This window comes from Echeneis naucrates, chromosome 15 (assembly GCF_900963305.1).
Source record: "Echeneis naucrates chromosome 15, fEcheNa1.1, whole genome shotgun sequence".
NCBI lineage: Eukaryota > Metazoa > Chordata > Actinopteri > Carangiformes > Echeneidae > Echeneis > Echeneis naucrates.
In genome coordinates, this window is record NC_042525.1 from 9313359 (window position 1) to 9331352 (window position 17994).

Consider the following 17994-nt stretch of genomic DNA (forward strand, 5'->3'; position numbering starts at 1 on the left):
ATCTCTGGAGCGATGAAGTGTGTGTTGCCTACAGGGAGTTCAGATGACAACAGCTGATGATGTAAACCTTTATTGACTTTAGACAGTATGATATAAGTCAATAACTTCATCCTAATGATGACACAGTTGAAGTATTTTGTTAGTCAAAGGTAATTATGAATATCCTCAATTTTTCATCTGTTCCTTTAAGTATGTGAAAATAGTTCCAAGGGTGCCCAAAATGTTTGCCATACTTATGTAAAACTTTTTTCAATACTTAAAATGTTATACAAACCATTAATGATAAAAATGTAAGTTGCAAGGATATACAGGTAGATCTTCACACAACGTTACCATTGATATTTTCCAAATTATAAACAATTTTAAATCAATCTCCTTAACAAATATTCATCTATCTGACATGGTCTCTCTTAAACTACAAAAACTTCATTTACAAATCTTTTAGCAGACAAGTGGAAAGACAAAAAAATGTAAACATTTTGTTTTGGCAGATTTGTTCAGTTAAACACATTAATAGGTTAAAAAGTACCATTTCGCTATTACTTTCTGTAGATAAATATATGAAATTACAAATGTATAAACTTTGTTGAATCACATGAATGGATGAACACAAAAAGATAACCTAGTGGCCAATGCTAGATTTAATGGATTAATGAGCATGAGTGCTCATTTGTCAGGATGGGACAGCCTGACTGAGGCCCTGGTCATGCATTAATGACAACATCTTGGGTCTTATCCTAACTTGAGATCCATGCATTGAACTCAATCAAGTACGTTTGGTTGAGATAGATGCATTAATTTTAACATTTACCATGCACTGATTTCAATGAGAGATTAGAAAAAAAAAAAAGGCAACTCTCCAGTTAGGATCACCTGACGATCACTTTCAGTGTTGCAGCGCATCTGCTGCAACAGAATTTTTAAATACAAAGACCGCAAAAGTTATTCCTAACCTATCAATTGGCCAAAAGAAAACAATCGCTTAATTGCTCAGATCAATGTCCAGGTGCTCAATGATCTGAGTTTTCCCTTTGAAACTGGAGGCCAGCAGGAACTGACGGTTGTCTATAGAGACTAGAGAGAAGGCTCTCGGCGCCTGGATGTTCAGCTCCTGGAAGTGGACAAACTCGCCCTTATTGGCATCCCAGTGGTACACCTGGGTGAAAGAGTAATCGCTACCGAGGATGGCATACTGCCTGCTGCCCACAGAGAAGGGGTGGAACACCATGGAGCCACGAGAGGGCATGGTCTGCAACTCTCTAAAGAGGGCCCCGTCCCAGCGCATCACTTTAGAGTCTCCAATGAAGCGTGTTAGGCAGATGAAGAGGTCAGATTGGACCTGGAAGTGCTTCACAGCATAGACGTCCTCCATCTCTGGGATATCGGTGCGCCTGTCAAACTGCTTGGTGCCTTTGTTCCACTGGTAGATGACAGGCCTCTGGGAACTGCTGGAAAGGATCAGGTGAGGTTTGGAGGAAATCTCCATGTACTCCACATCAGTGTCCCGGTACCATGGATGGAGTGACTGGTGAGAGTAGAATCCATTACCGTTCCACTTGTAGATGGTGGTGGATCCAGCCTTGGAGCTGTCTGCTATGACAAAGAAAGATTCTCCATCGATGCGGAAAGTTTCAACATCGTTTGGTTTGCGAATTTTGAGGATGTCGATGCCTTGAAGTTTGATGAATTTATTTGCAGAGGTGTCACGCTTATAGATGTGAGACCCGCCAAACAACTGAGCAACAATGACAAAAAGCTGGCTGTCAATAACCAGAGGTTTGCAGATCACTGTGGATGTGCCTGCAAGGAGTGAGAAAGAATAAAAACAACATTGTCTTAGATACTTGTCTCCATCTAGTGGCTCATTTCCCAACTTATCCCCTCAACACATTACAGGAAATCTGAAACATTTACTTACTGTCAATATCATCAAAGTTTCTAAAGATCATTTCCACATGATCCCACTCTAGAAAGCTGCACTTCCCAATGAAGGGTTGAGCAAACACCACATACTGGTCATTCCCAAAGGAAAAAGCCTCCACTGATATGGACTCAAACTTCAGGGACTGGTAGGGAGCAAACTCTGTGAGAGACACCAACTTTATGATAACGCAAAAGAAATCACACACACAAAAAAAAAAAAAGTGCGAACATTTTAGGACCGTTTTCTGGACTCCACCTGTGGTGAAGCAGTCGAAGGACTGCGACTGCAGATCGTTAATCTTCTTGTCCAGCAGCGAGGCTGGGCCTTTACAGTAGATCTGATCCACTGTAGCACTGGTGCTGCATTTCCAATCCACCAGCCACTTGAGCTTACAGTCACAGGTGAACTGGTTCCCCCGCAAGTCTCTGAAGATACAAAAACCAGCAAACTCTTCTAAATGAACACAATTGCTCTCAGCTGTGAGAGCAGAGCTGCTGGTCAAACACTGCAGTCATACAAGAACAATTGCTGGCTTTGCTCTATGGCCCTTGAAACCACGCCATGCTCTCATTTATATCAAGATGGGCTAAAAAAGAGAAGCAAGCGTCTTCAGTTGGTGATAGATTTCAAATGATCTCTCTTCCTTGCTGTCGCATGTAAATTTAATGGTGTTAAAAGCACCAGCTGCCCACACATTTTTCAAGCCTTGGCTGAAGTGGAATAATGATACAGTTTTCTATATTTAGAAGCTTGGGCAGGAAGCTGTCCACGATTGCATGCATTATTCTTTTAGCAGCTGTGCAATTTATCGCTTTGTTTTCAGATAAAGCAGGAGTAAATTTCATACTTACACTTTTGTCAAGGCCTCAAGACCTTCAAACAAGTCTTTGGGCAGCACCTCCAGATTATTGTAGGCCAGACTCCTGCAACCACAAAACAGCATCTGTTCATAGTGCTCATTATTACTACATTCTTCCAGGCATTACTGTAAATGCTGTGTGTCCTGCTGTGAATCTTCATTTATGAGAGGAACTTCCAGGGCCGGATTAAATCAAACTGTGGAGCTTATGCAGTGGATCCGTACAGCAAAGTTTATGTTCAAGAGCCAGGGGAGACGTGACGGCTGGAATATTGCTTGTGTAAGGAAACATTAAACTATTTTTAGAGCTGCCTCATCAGCCATTTTATGAGTTTCTCTGCTGCAAGAAGAAGGGAAAAGGTGGATTCCACAAAGAGTAGGTCACTGCATTCGTATTTGTGGCGAAACCTTTTCTTCTTTGTAAAAAACTAATACTTGATTGAGACTTTTACCTAAATTACTAAATCTGTATCAAACTGCACATGTAAAAGGCCTCAAGTTTCGTAGCTTTGTTGAGATGGACAAGCAAAGTGAGAGGATTTGCTTTAGAATCATATCAACAGCTGCACCTTGCTGGGAGAAATGGTTACGTGACAATAAATGTGCTTCATCGTAGCAGTCCTTACATGCACCTGCACCTTTGTACTGACACAAATAATAGAAAATGTCTTTGCTCCCTCTTTCTGCCAAAGTGATGAACTGCCTAGCACTGAACTACAGTGCTGAAGAATATTTTTGCACAGGAAGTCAAATACTTACAGGTGCACCAAGGTTTTCAGTCCACGGAACGCATATGGTGATAATGACTTGATTTGGTTGTTTTCGATGAACCTAAAAGAGGTGTTGAGTCAGTGTACAAGGAAGGAGGCGATGTGGTCTTTCAGAAACAGCTTCCAGCAGGATGAATTTGTGCTGGCTATACTCACAGATACTCCAAATGAGGAAGACCAAGGAAAGCATCCTCGTTTATAGACTCCAGGTTGTTGGCTGTAAAGAGGCTGAGCAGAGGAAGAGATAGTTAATGTAGTTAATATTTCACTACTTGGGGTTACAAATTGGATAATAATAAGATGTTGTCCCACATTAGCAACTGATGAGGGGAAACCCCAGTAAGTCCAAGACAAGGAAATGTAGCCCTGTGGCTATTATTTCATTCATTTCTATGCTGACATTAAAGTGTGTTTTATTTTATTTTATTTCTCGAATAATACTTTAAAATGTTTGTTAAAAAGGGCAATCGTGAATGTATAAATATGTTTAAAATCAGTCAATGTATTTACATCTGAAACTGTCAGAATGCATGGCTGGGGTTATAACCATCATTGTGTGTTTGTGTGTGTCAGTCTCCGTGCTGAGGGACGAGCTGCTCAGCCTTACCTCCGGAAAAACGCGGGTTAGCTGCGGCAGACACGGTATTTCTGAGCTGGATGAGCATAAAGTGAGCACGAATATAATGCTCCAAATAACCAAGACAGGCGGAGAGTTGTCCTGGGGCTGCTGTGTGTGCCTTTTGAGAAGCTGCCAGAGGTGAATGCGTGTGTTTTAATGTGTATAAAACGAGCTGCCACGCTAATCGCTGCTAGTCGTTAGCTTAGCGTGTCCCGCCGTTATTTCGCATTGCGTTTAGCACTAGCTCATTTGTTTAAGGCATGCTGTGGTTATTTCGCCATGAATTAGCCTGTAGTTTGTTTACTAAGAGGAACCTCGTGGTTCAGGATTGGACATCTGCCCGTGAGAGGGAGACAGAAAGAGGACCTGGAGGGACCTGGACCGCTGGAGAGACACTGTTAGCCGCTTCTGCGTCGCCCTTAGCTCATCTGTATGACTGACTGTCGCTGGATTTGTAAGTACACAACTAACTCTCTGCGCGTGTATTTTTGTTTATGCTGGTTAAACTCGGTGTAGTTTCCGCTCTGCACTCTCACAAGCATCGACTGGACCCACTACAACAACAACAAGTTGTGAACAGTAAATATATTCAATGACACTTTTAAAAGTCAACAGTGAGCCAGATAAATAAATACTGCCATTTTTTTTTACATTTTTCTTGTAATAAACGCCCTGTTTATTTTACTATGTTTGGTGTGGTAATTGCAAGTGCCTTTATTTGATTGAGTTTACAGGGATGGAACCAACATTTTTGGGTACTGCAGAAAAGTTATTGGAGGCACCGCCAAGCCATTGTATAAAACTACCACAGTCATTACAGGTGTTCAGCGCCATTTCCAGTCGAAACCAAGCCCTGTCCCTTTGTAGTACAACACAGCCATTAGTATTATCTAGCTACATGAGACTGGGGTGACAGACATATGCTCCAGTAGGATCCCTACAGTCAGTTTGTTATGATGGGGAAGGTGAGCCAATCGATACTCCACCCTAACAGACAGGAGTGAAAGGGATTCCCTCTTTGAAAAGGAGGGATTCCCCAATACACCCAGATACTGTTTAGGGCAAAGCGTGGATGGAGACACCTTCTCTGCCGTGAAACGAAAAGGTGCACATGGAAATAATTTCTCAAAAGATGAAGCTCTTCACACCTCATTAGAGATATAGCATATTGGGAGTAAGATCAGCAGAGGGGGGGGGGGTGTCTTGAACATTAAACATGGCGTAGATCACCTCACCGGGGACTGACATCATGCAACAAAGATTGAAGAACAAAAATCTCCGGAGAGATTTCTCACAGGAGATGCAGGGCAGGCGTGTGGATGAAGCTCTCCTTCGGGATTTGAGTAAATTCCGACTTGACAAATGATCTGTGGGGGAGAAAGCACGACAGACAGACCGTTTTAGCTCATTGAAGCCTCTCTGAGTGGCTGTGCAGAGAAACACGTTTGAACCAGCAGCATGCTGAGCAGGAATCGCAGTAACGTGTTAATGATAATGAACAATAACTCACAGGGAGATGACATCGAAGGGGAAGCTGCGGGGGATCAAACCTGCGCGCTCGCACAGCGCGTTATCTTTGGTACATGTACATGAAGCGGGGCAGCGCGGCTGTTTGGCTTTCTTGCCGTCCACTGCGAGTAAAACAGACGCCGCCGCCAGCAGGCAGAGCAGGGACGATCCTCTGGGCATCTTGGCTCTGTTTTTTTTTTTAACCCTCACAAAAAGCGCTGCACATGAACCGGATGGCCGCTGTGGTTCCTCCGCCGCCTGGAGGCCGAGAGCCGCGCAGTCCGCCCCCCTTGTTTATCTCCGCGAAGTGCCGCGCGTCTCCTCCGCTGCCACCGCCGATCTGGTGGTGATTAAACCGGACGCTCCGCACGTCCTCTGGCTCTACACCCCCAGACGGCTCATCGATGTCGGGGGGGGGGGGGGAACCCTGATCTGCCTCCGCCGCCTCAAGCCCGAGAGGAGAGCAGCTGGCGCGATGACAGGCGCGGTGTGAGGGCAGGTGGGGATCCCAGCGGGAGCAGACGGAGCATCTCCAGAACCACGCCTAGGCCCGCGATTTCAAACAAACGCCACACTGCCCCCCCCCAACCCCCCACCCACCCGGCCAGCTCCCGGACGATTCCGCCCAATGAGCCGACGGAGCCGTGTAATTTCTGGTGAATCAGCAGGAGGAAACCAAACCCCGACATGAGCCGGCGGATCGCCGCCTGTGGCGCAGACGCACACGGACCTTCTATGCGGGAAGCGGGCGGGAAACCCGGGAAAAATTACTGTCACGATGGAAGTGAAGCTTCAGTGTGTGATCACTGTGTCCTCAGTGTCAGTACAAATCCCCGGGGTAGCATTAATGTCAACAGCAGAAAACAACCCATAATTGCGCACATTTATTTCCTGGTTTGTGTGCGGTTTCCATGGCGACTGGTGGATGCAAAATATGTGGTGATGGGGTGTGGGGAAGGCTTCCTGTCACCCTGACATCTGCTCTGCAAATAACCCCCCTTCGCCCCCCAACGCCCCTCACGACTAAGGACAGGTTGACACCGCCTGTTTGTTCCATCGTGCTTTTCTGCATGACATCATGTTTGTTTCATTTTTCATTTTTCCACAGCCACATCAGAAAAATCCACCCCCCCCTTCTCTCTTTTATAGTTTTATTGTTTAAAGCACTACCCTCACAGTTTTATTGCAATGCTCTCCATGTGTGCCAGATTGGAGACTCCACTATAGGAGCCCTAGAAGGTTTTGGTCTTCACAGTGTCACTTCTCTGATCCCTCCAGAGCTGTCATATTAATATGTTTACCCACTGTGCCTGGCAGGCCTGAATGCATCACAGCCTTCTGTGGAAAACATTTACAAAGTCTCTGTATAAATATATCCTGCTCTGGACTTGTTTGTCCATCTCTGTTGTGATGTCACCATTTGATATCTAGTGTCTGTTCGTTGCCACAACACAATTTTGCTTGTGAAAATCAAAGCAGGGCGTTTTGGAGAGGCAGGGTCGTGGTCTGGGAGCTGTTTGATGGTGAAGGAGGAATAAATTCATTTGCACTGAGAGAGCTTATCTGAAGGAAACTGCTTAGCTCTGAAATCTCTGTAAATGTGGACGCTAAGACACTGAAGAAAGGAAGGAAGAAAAGTAACAAATGTCTTCTTTTTTGACACGGGCAGCTCTTGGACTAAGTGGAGAACACTGGATATTATTGTTGTTCTGCAAGATGATGGGCCATTTCGGTGCTTCATAAATGCCATCATTCATCACCAGAATAGAACAGACACTGTCCAGCAACTATTTGGCCACTGCTATTGATCTGTCTGTGCCTGCTGTTTTTGACTTTCAAGGGCTTCACAGAATCTGTGCTGTTTGTTTTCTGTGGCCAATGATACATCAATAGCAATGTCCATGATTTCCCCAGTGGGTTATTATAGCTATAGGGAGACTTTAAGCATCAAATTAATGTATTTACAAAGAATATAATGCTTGACAGTCACTCCATCTCCAACCTCCCCACTAGAGGGAAATGTAGAGCTGAGGTTGAGTCACGTCAAAGGTATGTCAATAAGCCCTAAACACTTAAATAAGCTCCTGTTTGAATTTCTGACTGAAGATGAAGAGTTTTGATTTTCTCATCTCTTTTTGTATGACTATATTTTAGCCTCTATATAGGTGGCCAAATCACTTTATTTTGTTTATTTTTGTCTTTCAATTTAAAACATTGTCATCATGATACTATTACTCATACTCATACTATTTGAAACAAAAACAAAAATTATTTTTCCATCTGTGCACACAGATGAGGGGACCATCATCCTGCTCCAGTCCAGGGAAGATGTGCTCTTAGTGAACATAGACCTCCAAACCTGTATGCTGTCCTGTAAGTTCACAAAGCTGGCTTACCTACAATGACATAACAGGCTGGCTTTTGTAACTGAGATGGGCTCTGCTTTTTGTATGAGCCATGCCACTAGTCAGTCACCTGCCCGAGCCAACTGTATCAGAGGGATTATCACTCACCGACATATCTTCTTAAAAGTATATAATTCTACACAGTGAATTAGCACCATTGTTGAGAAATATTCATGCTCCACAATTCCTAGTACCCTCAATGATGCTGATTTTAGATCAGACTGAAGTGATACAATTGTTTTGTTGTGTTTATTGCATTTATATTTAATTTCATCAGTTACATCGACATTCTTTTCTCATTTTTCTTGAAAGAACTCATCATTATTGCTCTCTTGTATTCTTTAAAATTGAGCAATTAAGAATGATCTAATGTAATCTTATACTATTTGCATCTTCCATCTTAATCTCCCCATAAGATTTTCTTAACTCTCAATCAGCTCTGAATATTTTGCAGGTGGCATGACAGAGGCAGAAATACTTTGCCCTGCATGGGATTTTCTCTGATTTATTCTCATGACACACCACAACATCTGTTAGCCTGATCAACTGAGGCCAGGCGAAATGCTAAGTAGTTAGAGGTCAAAAGTCAAAGTGCATGGCGATTCAGACATGCTTTAAACAGCCAGTAGACCTGACAGGAGGTCAGAAATCTGTGTTTTTGGAAGCAGGGATATTTTTCTCCTTTATGTACTCTGTGTAATTTTTAATTTTAAAGACCTTAAACACACCACTAATCGATACATTCCTACTGTTCTTAAAGCGATAGTATCCAAGTGTTTGCTGAATGAATATGTGCAGTGTGAAAACAGTCCCAAATCAATGACAGGTCTCCTACAAGATTGCTAGCTGTTGATGAAAAGGTGATGTTGAGCTGGCTGGCTACAAACCAAAGTAGATACACAAAGCAGGCATGCTTTGAAAATAAACTTTATTGACATTATTTATATCTTACACATATGTATATTTAATGTTTACATATTCAAAGCTATACTGACATAACAGTGACAAATTCCTATGCAAAGGTTTTGTTCCCTGAGGTTTAACGTTCCTATGTTCAAATTCTTAAATCGAAACAGAAAAGTAACTGACAGCATCCTGGCACATGATTTCTGTGCCATAAGCTTTGTCTGGATGACTCTGCAAGACATGAGCCAGGAAAAATTCCAATTTATTATTTATAATTTCAAGTAACAACAGTGTAATGCACAAAGATGTTCCTCCCTCAAACAAAGCTGGTGCTCCTCTACACTCTGTGTGCTGAGTGTTTGCTGTACTGTTGGCGGCACATGTACTCTGAACACACTGACTTATTAGTAGGGTGGGCTGTATTTTTACTTTATGTAAGCACAGGACTTAAAAAGGAAAGCCTCGAGACTCCAGCTGGATTATAACCAAATCCAATTCTGACAAATCTTCTTACATCGCTCACCAATTTGTGGGAACGTACTGTATGCTTCAAATTTTGAAAAAAGCAAAACAAACAAACAGGAAAAAAAAAAAAAAAAAGCATCATTTTGTTTATGAAGCTTTGTCTCTACAAAATAAGAGCATTTATATTCTGAAAATATTCAGATATAACAGTTCAAACTGCATATTTGCAGCCTATGATTCCTATTGATACAATGTCCAAAGCCAGAGGAAGTCTGCTAGATATCATTATCATTATTTTCAGTATGGATAATAAAATACAGTTGCGGTCTTTTTAACAACTGAAGGTTGAGGGCAGAATCTGCACATCGGCACATAAAAAAAATAAGTTAAATGACATCACGTCCAAACTGTATGAATTTAATTGTCTTATGTGGACACATGCTCATACACACACACACTCAGGAAAATGTCCATAAATATGTCGGAAGTCTTGGAGGTCTAGCAGGTCTAGCAGATAACACATGTTTTTGACTTCCCAGTTTCTTGAGCTGCAAAAGGAACAAATGAGAAAGGCAGTGAGACGACGATCAAAGTGCAAAGGCAAAATTAGCACAAAGGACCCAATAACATAACGTTTCAAACAGCAATTTCTAACCTTCTCCCCCGCCCTCTAGTTTTTTCTTCTCATCTTCGATGGCCTTTATTTTGGCCTCGTGGACATCTGCAAGAGCTTTCCATTCTCCCCTGTTGTTATTGAGCCCATCAAACATGGGTTTGATCTCTGTGTGGAAGCGAGAAAACTCCTGCAAACACAAAGGATTAGGAAGGTTTATAAGAAACAACATGCTGTTGCCTCACAACAAGAAGGTCACAGGTTCAGTTCCTGTTTGCATGTTCGCCCTGTGCCTGTGTGTTTCCTCCCACCATCCAAAGAAATCGTGTTTGGGTAATTTGGTGACTCTAAATTGTGAGTGTGAGTAGTTGTTGGTCTCTGTGTGTTGGCCCTGAGATGGACTGGCGACCTGTCCAAGGTGATCCTGCCCTCACCCAATGTGAGCTGGGATTGGCTCCAGCACCCCCCATGACAAAAAAATGGATAAGCAGTAGAACATGGACAAATGAATATATTGAACATATATAGATATATACACTCAAAAATTATTGTTGTCTGGCTACCTTGTACACGAAAGAGCACACAAAATCAATGAAGCCACATTGCATCTTGGGAAGCTCATCGGCATGATTTCTGTCCATCATGGGCTGTAAGAAGAGCAGTGGATTTTTACCAATGTTATAACTTAATGTGGACATAAAGATGCTGCCAAAAGAAAAGATTTTAAAGCTCTTACAATGGGCTGCTGGTCAAGAACTGTTCTTTCGAGGTCTCCTTGCTCCCAAAATTCAGCTGCCACCATCAGAGCAACCTGAAACCAAGACAAAAACAATGAGACCCAGTGTGTGAATGACAGTGTGCAATCATGCCGTCATGTCTGAGAAAGAGAAACACACTTTGCTCTGAACCTCCCATGGCTTGGTAATGGCAGACAAGTCACAGGCTGTCATCATCATTGCCCTGCAGAAAAAAAACATAATTGATTTATGTTTTGAACTGCAGCTGGAGTATCAACATGGGTTAAAGATCATCTATGAGAAATGGTGATGTGACTAACAGCTATTTCATATAAATGATAAATGATGTGTGTACATGATAATCTCCTTTCTGGTTGGGTTGTTGGAGATGTAGTTGACCTTCTCTTTTTCATCAGCAATCTCGTCCACTAAGTCCACAATCTTTTGAAACATTGTTCTTTTCCTGGAAAAAAAGTCAATAAATTCCTCGGACATTAAGAGGTGTTTGAAATGTTAAGTACTGATGTTGAATGCCTGACATGTGGCCTCATCCAACACTGCTTACTTGAAATAGAGAGCCAGATCAGTGGCAATAATGCAAACTTCGAACAGATGTTGTACAGTTTCAAACTGACGCTTCTGGAGGTTTTGGAAGATATTCAGGTTCTGTGAATGACAGCAGACGAATGATTTCAGACAGCAAACAGCAGATTTTTATCTCTTTTAAACCACAACAGCTGTTAAAACACATGAGGACCCACCTCATCCTCCATCAGAGTCTTACTGTACTCAAGATGATGTCGCTCCATCACCGAGGAGCTGTGCAGTTTTGCCAGTGGGGACGTGCTCCTGCAGGAGTCAACCAGTGTCATGGTTTTACATCGTTGTTATAATGAAGTCGGTTAAATTTTGTCAACTAAGACAGACTCCCCAAAATCTAACTTTGTCTGGTAGAGATTATTGGTTCCTCTGTGGTCAATATCGTGGCAGAATCCGGCAGCAACCATGGCAAAAGCCTCGAGGTCGGAGTAATACTTCTTCAGTTTACCGGTCTGTTGAGGATATCACTGTGCGTTAGGACAAAAGATGCTGTAGATGAGACACATTAGAGAAATAGAAGTTGATTTCTGACTCACAAGCAGCAGAGCGAACATGGTTTGTCCAACATTGAAGCCGTGTCTCCAGTTGTGATAGGTGATGTCACGGTATCCCCGGCAAACTGTGTACATCCATCGTGTCAGGATCTGTGTGATAAAGATGACAAAACAAAGGTGTCTATGAGGACTCTGTTCTAAGAGATCCAGTGAAATGGTTAAACATAGAAAGGCAGGTTATGTTTGTACTCTGCCTTTCTGCCAAATGTAAAAGCTAATCTCAAAGTACTCAGTGCTATACCTCAGCTGGGACTTTGAACTTCTCTACCACCCCCATCTCAAAGAAGCAGCGGATACCACACTTTACGAGTTCAAACTCTGACAGGGGGAAGTCGCTGAAGCGGAACTCGAGCAGCTCCACGGTCTTTGCTTCAGGGATGTTGGACCTCTGCATGGTGCAAACAGTTAGCATGATATTATAAACAACCAAAAGGTCGCAAGAAGCCTCATGACCCTGAAAAACCATACACTGCACATACCAACAGTTTGTACATTTCCTTCTGGTCACAGTCCTCAGGTGCAGAGCCGAACTTCTCCTGAGTGTTCTGCAGAGAAACAGATACTTAACGTATTCTGTTTCCAGTGTGTTTGAAGCTATACCAGTGAAGTGTGGCAGCTACTCACCAGGATAGTCTGCACATCATTTGGTGTGGCTTTAGTCTGATACATGAGCATTTCCTGGGCGACCTCTTTCCTCCACTCTGTCCTGTTCAGATTGTCGTATGTGTCGCTATTCAGAGTGGACCAACCAAGGAACTGGGTCAGAGCCTGGTAACACGCAGAAATGAAAAACTTTTCATGTCATTTCAAGTAACTTATTTATTTAACACAAAAGTTGTCTCACAATTTAGTGAGGAACTAAATGTACAAATAAAAATAACTAGTTTTAAGTACTTCTGTAATTTGTTCATCAGTCTCGTCAAATGGTTTGCCATCTTTTCTGTTGTAGAAGGTGGCAACGCCAACAATTTCTTCCTTTTTGTTGACGATAGGGAGGGACAGGACATTTTTAATAGTCCATCCAGACTCATCCACTGCCTCTTTCTGTCAGTCAAATCAAATGAAATATTCTTATCACTGAACAGTGAAAAAATAGAGTAGAATGGAAGAGTTGTCACTGAGGAGTGTCTCACCTGAAATGAAAAGTACTCATCTGCTGCAACATTCATCATGTTGCAGATCTGTGAGATGAAAAAGACGTTTTTACGTTCATGTTTTGAAATGAGCAGATAAGCATCATCATTTCACTGATAAACAGAAGGAGTGTACTCAAAATCATGAGACAAAAGTGGAACTTACAAATCCACTCTCAGCCACATACGCTGGGAGGCCACTGACAAGAGCCCAGTGGTCTGCAGGAGGGCCGCTGTGAGAGTAGAGAAGAATCGGTAACTATGCTTGAACTTCAACCTCTAAATATCTGCAAATAACCACATGATACATACGGGATAACTTTAATTTCCTCTTTGTCTTCCAACAAGTAGTCAATAATCTTGTAGAAGTTGATTTCCTGAATATTGAAATAGAAAACAGAGTTTTTATATACATGGTCACAAATTGGTGGTTAATAACATTATAATCACAAAGTTATGGACTTACTCTGCCATCTGGTGTCTTGGGGCCCTTGTATGGCTCCTGTTCTCCCAGTTTGATTGCCCACTCATCAAAGAATTCCTAGTAGATAAAAGGATAAAATAATGTTGTTATATACTTTTAATTCACATAAAAGTGGTAGTACAGGTAGCTGTAGATATAACTATGCACAAAAGATCTGGTTAAACTGAGCACTTTATTCTACACACCTTTTCTTTGGTCATGTCCAGGAGGCCCACAGAGTATCTCTCACACTTGATATATGTCCTTACTGTGTACAGGGCTTTGTGAAACTGTCTCTCAATATCTGTCAACTCCTCAAAAACTTTGCTGGCTGACCACAACAAGACCTGCAGCAAAGAAAATATTTAGTGCTTGGGATTTGGTGACTCCATTGTTTTATTATTAGTGCAGTACAATAATGACCCTTGAAGAAATGAAGTTGTAGAAAAGAATAAAGCAATCATTTATTTTCAAGTTGTTCTTGGGGAAACTAGACTGGAGTGGATTTATGGCTGTGTTATTTCACCTGGCTTCGCCGCGACTCTACCTCCCACATGTAAGCAGTGTGTGCCTGGAGAATGACCATGCTGGCAAAGTTCAAATATTTGTTGAACAGCTGTAATGAGAGCAAAGGATCACATTGCTTTATGAAAAACAGTCACGTGTTTCCTTTGAGCAACAAGCAGAGACGGATTATAATCACTCTCTCTGACTAATCTCCACTTGGATGACAAGAAAAAAACGTCTCTAACTGGATCAGACGTTTCGCTGTCATAATGGTGGTGACCCAAAACACAAAGTCAAGTCTCTAAATATGAAGGGCACAGACAGGATGTTGATGGGCTAAAGTTATCCATTGTACCACGTCAAAATAAGGATATGACCCTCATACTTATGTCAACCTCAAGTGCAGCTTCAACTCCCAGTTTCGCATTACAGACGAGAGCAGTCTGTTTGATTTAGTGCTTGTGAGTCATTTTGGCAAACATACTGGCTGTCATCATAAATACTTTTTTATTAGGAACATCCTGAACATCTTTTCCACTCACCTCCTGATCACTCTTGGAGAACTCAGTGGCACCTTGCTTGTTAATGGCCATTATGACACCGATGGGCTCCTTTCCATTCATGATGGGAGCAGTCACCATACATTTTGTGGTGTATTTTGTCTGTTTATCCACAAAGTCACTGAAATGAGAGTCCTGAAAAAATTCCAAAACACAGGAAAGTTGTTAAAGTTCATGGACTGATGACAATGTGAACTCTCAGTCCAGATTTAGTATTATGTTTACTACTCCTTCAGCACTCCAGCAAAGGATAATTCAAGTTAAAACTAACTTGCTGCAGATCCTGTTTGTTGCAACTTTTATTTGATTCATTAAATCTTTTATTTGCTCACCTTCTTCACATCAGCAACATTCTGGGGCTTCTTGGAGTGCGCTGTCCATCCCACAATTCCCATGTCAGTGGGGAAAACAATCTCTGAGTTGGGGTTGACCAAATTTTTCTCAAATGGTGAATTGTGTGTCACATCAAAGAGGACTGTGGACACTTCAGATGCTCCATTACGGGACCTGTAGCTGAAGAAGCTGCAGCGATCAGCCTGGATCAGCAGAGCGATCCTCTGGAGAATTTTATGCAGGGCTTTCTCCATCGGGTTGCTGCCCTGCATCTCCTTTATGAGCTCAAATATGAACTCAGCCTCTTGGATGGCGGAGACATCCTTGTAAGAGGCCGGTTCTTTGACCTGGATCTGGTTGTTAAATGCAGCAATGATCACATCTGCTTTGATTTTCTTTTCATAGTACTCCTTTGCAAACTGTGGATTGTTGTCCAGAAACTTCTCTACAGTGTCTTTGTCTGCCATTTCGTCAGCTCCCTCAGTAGCTGCACAAAGATACTCCGCTCAGATGGATACAGCCAACTGGAGGAGAAGTAGAGCAAAGGACTGAAGTTGTCCTCCAGAAGACGCAGCAGTGCAGATGCTACTGATACATTTCCCAGCCTCCTCTGTGCTCTCAGGACTGAAGCTGCTGCTCCAATTTTGCCCCCATAATAACAGAAGGCAGTGAGTAGCTTGCTTACTGTGTAAGGGGATCCTAGGGGGCACTAATGACTGTGACGTAAAAGTCATAAAGCCTCTGAGCTTTCTTAACCAGTAAATCCAGCCACTTGTTGTTTTCGGTGGGGTCCAATCCAATCATAGGTCATAGCTGAGTTATGGCACCTGCAGTATGACCTGGAAGAAAGACTGCAATTACTCCAGCTGATGATTGATGACATGTACATATTCATGACTGGCTCACCTCTTCTCTAATTAGACACTATGCGTCCAAATCAACTCATTTAAAAAGCAGAAGGATGTGCTGTACAATTTCAGGGGCCTAAGGAAATACGACAACAACAACACCATGCAAAGACGGGCTGACGGTCAGTGTCTGAGAAACTTTGTATGACAGCAAGCGATTTGAGGACAGAATCCATAGAGAGAAAGAGTCTCTCCATGTGAATATATTATATTATTATATATTATTAATATATGAATATATTATAAAAATGCATGTTTAGTATCATAGTACCTATGATTTCACATCATGCTATCAAACATAAGGAAACTAGGACACTGCCACAGTTGTAATATTACAATCCAGGCTGATAAATAGATGGTCCATTCAGATCAGGTACTGATGGCCAGCAGAAATCGAGTCTGTTTCACCTAACTGATTTATGTGTATCTCCATGGATGTCCCAAAAATCCATTAAGTCTTCCTACAACTAAAATGATTGTTTGGTAGCGCAGCATCAGTTTTCATCTTTATGCCCACTTTGGTAGAACTGGCTATCCAGTGCAATATTGACAGTTGGTAGTGCAAAGACCTGAACCCACATGCATAAATCAACAAAGCCCACACATCAGTTGCGAAACATGACTAATATTCACAGAGGAAGATAAAGGCCAATGTAAATATAGAGACGAGTTGGCACAAATCGTTGAGTGAATGGTTCCTGTAGGTTCCCTTTTACATTTCAAGGGAAATTCTTTAGTAAATGAAAAATCATCATCAAGAGAGTAAAGCAAAGAGCACATGCATGAACAAAATGAAAGTATATCAGTCAAAAGTAATAGGTTTACAGTACTCCGTTTATGGACTGAAATGTTGCTTCCTTTTCATTTAAATTATCCTTATTTGCACCTTAGATTCCAAGTTTTATTCTGTGGAAAAACCAAAATCAACAATAAATATATTCAGCTAAAATACCTTACCGGTGAAGCCAGAGCCTGCGTAAAGTTGTCTAAACATCAGTGCCCAGCTGTTTTAGGATGAATGGGCTTCAGGTACCATAACAGGGTAGGAAAATTATCGAGTATATACAGAAAAATCGTAGTGTTAGTCTTTCTTACACATTTGTTAGGATTAGGGTACTCTATCAAAGTGTGAGTTTACTCCATATCCTAAAAGAGGTGCCATCCATTAAACTATGTCTAACTTCACTTTGTGCCACTTTTGCAAAGTGAAGAGCACAGTAAACCCATCTGTAACTGAGCACAATAATGACTCCTGGAAGAAGGAAGCATCGCACAGTAAAGGATCCCATTCCACAGTGTCAGGCCACTTTAGAGTACAGATGTGTAAACGCCCTTATGGAGACAGAATACACAGGAAATTCATGCATTACAGGGAGGGACAGGAAGCTTGCCTTTTATCATTGATTAATCCCTACTTGCTCAGGGAAATTCACTTCCATCAAAGTGATGAACAAATTGAGTAGTAAAGCAGTGAGTACAGAAAAGGCTCAAATGAAGATGTGGTGATGGTCGCCATTCTGTGGTTTACCATGGACACAGTCTGCAGCCGTAGAATTGCCTGGATCCTCTCCACACTGATGGAAGCCAAGGTGGTGATGGTGACGCAGCCTCTCATGCAGATGACAGCCTGTAAAGCCCAGTTTCCAGGACACGGTCCAGTGCACCGCCACTATCAGAGGGATCATGCTGACAAACAGCAAGCCAGCCACAAACAAGTTGAGGGTTAGGATCGTCTTGTTGGACAGCAGTCTGCGTTCCCACGTTACCAGGGCAGCGGCTCCCGCATTCGCTGCCACAGAGACCAGGAAGACAGGGGAGATAGCCAGGGTCTCCAGAGTAGAGGCAAGTACATGGTCACAGAGCTGCAACTCAGAGAAGAAGGAAAAATATGTGAAGTTCCTCTAGTGACTTAGGGAGTGTAAAGGTCAAGATCGATAGAGGATGAAAAGGTAGTTACAGCTACACTGTGGGCACTGCCAGAATGGACAAAGGATACAGGAGACGAGGAGGATGAGGGATGGAGGGTGGTGGCTAACCTTTCTGTTGCTGCTTGCTCTAGCTGAAAAATTGCAGGATGGTATTTGTCCTCTTAACCCCTACAACCTGTGCTACGTCGTGGTCTTGTAACT

General features: G+C 42.4%; 2 protein-coding genes across 3 annotated transcripts; both read right to left on the reverse strand.

Annotated features, from left to right (window-relative positions):
- Positions 1 to 60: 60 nt before the first annotated feature.
- LOC115055358 (leucine-rich glioma-inactivated protein 1-like) lies at positions 61 to 6244 on the reverse strand. Of its 2 annotated transcripts, XM_029521094.1 has the most exons (8): positions 5683 to 6244; positions 5468 to 5539; positions 3710 to 3781; positions 3543 to 3614; positions 2776 to 2847; positions 2180 to 2349; positions 1919 to 2083; positions 61 to 1800 (listed from the first exon to the last, which is right to left on the reverse strand). In XM_029521094.1, exons 1-8 carry the CDS (start codon positions 5859 to 5861, stop codon positions 983 to 985), a joined length of 1620 nt encoding a protein of 539 aa, XP_029376954.1. In that variant the 5' UTR covers positions 5862 to 6244; the 3' UTR covers positions 61 to 982. The 2 variants fall into 2 exon arrangements, with proteins under 2 accessions (XP_029376954.1, XP_029376955.1); XM_029521095.1 differs by lacking the exons at positions 3543 to 3614; positions 3710 to 3781.
- Positions 6245 to 9599: 3355 nt separating this feature from the next.
- LOC115055260 (cone cGMP-specific 3',5'-cyclic phosphodiesterase subunit alpha'-like) lies at positions 9600 to 17992 on the reverse strand. Its single transcript, XM_029520935.1, has 23 exons — positions 17394 to 17992; positions 14957 to 15796; positions 14607 to 14759; positions 14084 to 14173; positions 13764 to 13904; positions 13561 to 13635; positions 13407 to 13471; positions 13261 to 13327; positions 13095 to 13142; positions 12856 to 13005; positions 12586 to 12729; positions 12441 to 12506; positions 12203 to 12349; positions 11944 to 12051; positions 11750 to 11859; positions 11569 to 11656; positions 11373 to 11473; positions 11163 to 11270; positions 10967 to 11030; positions 10807 to 10881; positions 10634 to 10717; positions 10113 to 10260; positions 9600 to 10005 (listed from the first exon to the last, which is right to left on the reverse strand). The coding sequence occupies exons 2-23, from the start codon at positions 15422 to 15424 to the stop codon at positions 9965 to 9967; spliced, it is 2541 nt and encodes an 846-aa protein (XP_029376795.1). The 5' UTR covers positions 15425 to 15796; positions 17394 to 17992; the 3' UTR covers positions 9600 to 9964.
- Positions 17993 to 17994: the final 2 nt, after the last annotated feature.